The 4,385-nt window shown below is 31.3% G+C and overlaps 1 protein-coding gene across 2 annotated transcripts in view; it reads right to left on the reverse strand.

The window, feature by feature from the left end:
• Positions 1–491: 491 nt before the first annotated feature.
• Positions 492–4,385, reverse strand: part of LOC108755227 (putative fatty acyl-CoA reductase CG8306) — a 5,473-nt gene continuing 1,579 nt past the window's right edge. The window contains exons 3-9 of one of the 2 annotated variants that reach the window (XM_018498129.1): positions 3,722–4,163; positions 2,085–2,336; positions 1,695–1,944; positions 1,421–1,613; positions 1,070–1,309; positions 727–984; positions 492–645 (exon numbers count right to left, since the gene is read on the reverse strand). In XM_018498129.1, the coding sequence (XP_018353631.1) occupies positions 507–645; positions 727–984; positions 1,070–1,309; positions 1,421–1,613; positions 1,695–1,944; positions 2,085–2,336; positions 3,722–3,913 (1,524 nt within the window). In that variant the 5' untranslated portion in view covers positions 3,914–4,163 and the 3' untranslated portion in view covers positions 492–506. Of the gene's footprint in view, positions 646–726; positions 985–1,069; positions 1,310–1,420; positions 1,614–1,694; positions 1,945–2,084; positions 2,337–3,721; positions 4,224–4,385 lie in introns of those variants that run through there. The other variant, XM_018498128.1, reaches the window with a different exon arrangement.

Consider the following 4,385-nt stretch of genomic DNA (forward strand, 5'->3'; position numbering starts at 1 on the left):
CACACACACACACACACACACACACACACACACACACACACACCCACACACACACACACACATATGTAAACCAGAGCGTTTTGTAATTTTAAAATTCCAATCATATCTTTTCTTTCTTTTACTAAAGTAAAAATCCATATCATTATCTTTAAAATACTTTAAATTCAAGTTATGAATAAACACTTTAAATATTAATACTTCTGCTTAATTCAGTCTTTAATTATGATGCTTCAAATATTTATTCAGATTATTCAATATGAGTTATAAAAATATTTTAAGTTTCTATTGAGATAAATATAAAAAGCATGATTATATAAAGAACATATAATATGCGCATACATTTCTGTATATAAAAAAATGATTTTATGTATATATATATATTTTTTTTTCTATGTATGAATAACTAAATGAAAATATCTAAATATAGTATTACATTTATGCATTATCAGATTATACTGGAATATAGTATATTTTAATATTTATAATTATATTATATATTTTAATATTTATAATTGATCAAACAGCAAATATGTTATTGGTACAACTAAACCAGTTTTTGTCCATGTTGTAGCAAATAAAACTTTAACCAGCCACCAAATCGAACCTAATAGAGCAGCTTGTAAACCCAGATGAGCAATCGTAAGACTGGAATATAAATATCAATCGCTATAAATATATAATCATTAACGTTAATTAAGTAATCATATATTCAACAAATATACTTACATTTTATGTTTGGAACGTGCTTTCGGTAAAGATTTTGGAGATTCGTTATGAAGATATGTTCTGACACCTTGTATCAAATCTGTAAAATAATCTTTCCAGATCAATGGTCTCATATCAAGCGTAAATAATTTTTGATCTTCTAGTGATAACGATTCGTGCAACTGCAACAAGCGCGGATTATTAAATCTCCATTCTTGAAAGATAAATTTCTCAAGGCGGTTTAATGATCTGTTGACATTTGTATGCAAACGAACTAGACTGAAAAAATTAAAAAGACACATTCATTCAAAAAGAAATTTTATAACAAATCGATATATATTTCATGTGAAATATTGAACCTTACATAGGACGGCCTCCGCATAATCGTGTAATTGCATCCAAAATATAAGCAGGAATAAAATGAACAAAGATAGCCGAGATTCTAAACAAAAAGAGTGATGGTAAAAACTTGAGATATGGGTACCAAACAGCGCTTCGTATCGGATAGTTGTGTAAATAGGTATTAATTTCCTTTTCTACAGATTCCCATTTGAAAGAATTACACGTGCTAGATGTACAGTGATACACCTTTAACCCTTTGTCGCTAAAATTACAGATTAGAAAATTTAAATATTATAATTTAAATATCATAATTTAAAGAAAGTGTATGTCTCTTCTATAAAATAAAATATATGCAAAATTATTTCAGAATTACCTGTCACGGTCGACATTATAAGCTGCGACAATCAAACTATTTACGACCATATCTACTGGAATGTAATCATAAATAAGATGTTTTGCAACTGGCAATCTTCTTATGACACCCTTACCGGCACCTAATATAAAACCTTGTGGTCCATTCTTTGATATTGTCCATCCTGGAACTGGTTCTTTCCATGCTCCCGCTACTGAATTTATATAAAATTTTTTAAAATATAGTAACATAAATAATAATGATATAACTCTCGTATCATATCATGAAAACTTACTCATCGAAGGACGAACGATAGTCGCTGGAAAACCTCCGTTTAATACTTCGTGTTCAGCCAAATGTTTGGTGAATGTATAAGGATTTGGATGATTTTTTAATATCTCTGGTGTTTTGGAATTTAAGGTAGCATCATCTAGTGTATCAACTAGCTTCAAAATTGTATTTACGTCCGCTGGCACAGGATATATTATTTCATCGACATTGTGCAATACTGCATTAACATACGCACTAGAAACATGAACCAGCACCTAAAATAGTAAACATTGAATTAGAAAATTATGCATCAAAATAAATAATTAAATATTACAATAAATAAATAAAAGTAAGTCTGTATTCAAAAATGCAAGAATAAGCGTTTGTAAAATATTATTTCAGAATACCGGTTTACCTTGAGTCTTTTAATCTCTTGACAGAGTTGGACGATTCTGCGAGTTCCTAATAAGTTAATATTTGTTGTAGTTTTTAGATCGGCTTCAAAGTCTAACGTAGCGGCTGAATGGAAAACGACTTCTACTGTATTTATTAAGGTTGTTCGATCTTGTGAAGACAATCCCAAATTTTCTTCACCAACATCTCCGGGAATTGCGATTAATTTCTTAAATAAATCGGTTTGTTTCTCCTCCCTTATTCGATTAAAGACCTATATAGAAGTGAGTTATGACTCAGTAAATAAACTGTCTATGATATACCAACAGATTGGTAACAAATTTGGTCAAAAATTGCTAGTAAATTGATATCAACTAGATTTGTATTAAGCTTCTGTTTTGCTGATAGAGCCCCTGTTGATTTTTGTCATCAATTTACTATCAGATTACTTTGTATGAATCAGTACTGAAAATCTATAGTGCATTTAACATATGTTACAGATTTTCAACATTAAGGCCCAAAAGGAAATTCTAATATAGTCAAATGCAGTGATAAAAATAAATCTTGACATAATTTGTTATACAGTTTAACATAGATTAGAAGCATAAGTAGAGCTGAATCTATGTTTGACAGATTCTGTTTTATTTCTATTACTAATCTGCTATCAGATCATGATTGATACATATTCTGATATTTAGACACAGTTTCACAACTGGTAATTCTTAACCGAGGCTTAACTTATTCTTCATCTCTTTCTAATCCTAGAATTGGAAAGAAATGAGAAATAAGTTAAACCTTGGTTAAAAGTTAACCACAAGTTGTGAAACTGGGTCTAAATATCAGAAATATATCAATCATAATCTGATAGCAGATTAGTAATAGAAATAAAACAGAATCTGTCAAACATAGATTCTGCTCTACTTATGCTTCTAATCTATGTTAAACTGTATAACAAATTATTATGTCAAGATTTATTTTTATCACTGTATTTGACTATATTAGAATTTCCTTTTTTGCATTTGTAACATTTAAAATATACGTATATTTTATTGTAAATGTAGTATACATTAGTTTAGCTATGAAGAGAGAAAGAGAAAGAGAGAGAGAGAGAAAGAGAGAGAGATTTTATATCTGTTTAAGTCTTTTATAAAATTCTATTGCAACGCAACAATAAAATACAAACTTTTGATTTGCTTGACTTCTGTTATTAATTTATTACTCCTCATACTTTATTGTCAATCAAATTGCTGTATCAGTATTCTGTCAATATTGGCTGCGTTCAGCAGAATGTTTATTTTGCAACTGTTGGAAGTTTTTTCACACTTATTGCACTTTTAGATCTAGAGGAATGATCCTACCTCAGCAGACAATCATAAAATTGCAAAATTGTTGCATTCTGCTGAATATATGTTCGATTCCATATCAAATTTCTCTTCTGCTGACGAAATTTGTAGCAAACATTTTACAGAATTTACACTTATTTTTTTAGCTAAATTTCTTGTATGGTTCATCTTTTCTCTTTTTTTCTCTCTACGTTGAAAAAAAAAGAAAAGCTAAACGATACAAATTCAATTAAAAAGGACAAATCTTCTGTTCAATCTTGACTATCCGAGAATGTAGGAGAACTACATTCGAAAGGCGTTTCAATGTGCCACTTACCGAGTTTTTCATCAATTCCTCCAATCTCTCCATGATCTGCTTTCCCTTCTTCGGTCGCATTAGCAAATAAATATTCTTGATATCAGGGCAACATCTCAAGAGTTTCTCTATCAAGCAGACGCCGACGAAACCGGTGCCACCGGTGATAAAAACACTTTTACTATTGTAAAAATCAGTTACATACGATGCCATTGTTAACGTTAATCGACGATTAATCGACTTGACAAGACAGCTTCTATTGACAATAGATACTAGCAGAGCAGATGGAAATAGTTCGACTTGGCGAGTGAGGAGTAGCAAGCCGCACTGCGAGCGACACAAACGACACGAAAATTAGACGCACAGACTGCCAAAGACTGCTCCACACCACGACTCGTAACTGTCGAATTATTAGCCGACCACCACCAACTGCCACCTGCCAGTTCTGCCAGTCTTGGCTGTCCTGTCACGGTAATCAGAGCACACTGTTGATCGCTACTGATGTGTTAACTGCTATTACCTGTTACTATGCAAGCAGCTCCGGCAATGAGCTACAGTATATACAGCAGCGCAACTTTCCCGATAAGATGGTTCTACGGTAAATTTCTATGGTAAATCGAGTTACCATAGAAATAACTAATTTTTAATATAATGAAGTTGAAATACCGAGCTTGAAATGACTAAT

This window comes from Trachymyrmex septentrionalis, unplaced genomic scaffold, assembly GCF_001594115.1.
Source record: "Trachymyrmex septentrionalis isolate Tsep2-gDNA-1 unplaced genomic scaffold, Tsep1.0 scaffold86, whole genome shotgun sequence".
Lineage (NCBI taxonomy): Eukaryota > Metazoa > Arthropoda > Insecta > Hymenoptera > Formicidae > Trachymyrmex > Trachymyrmex septentrionalis.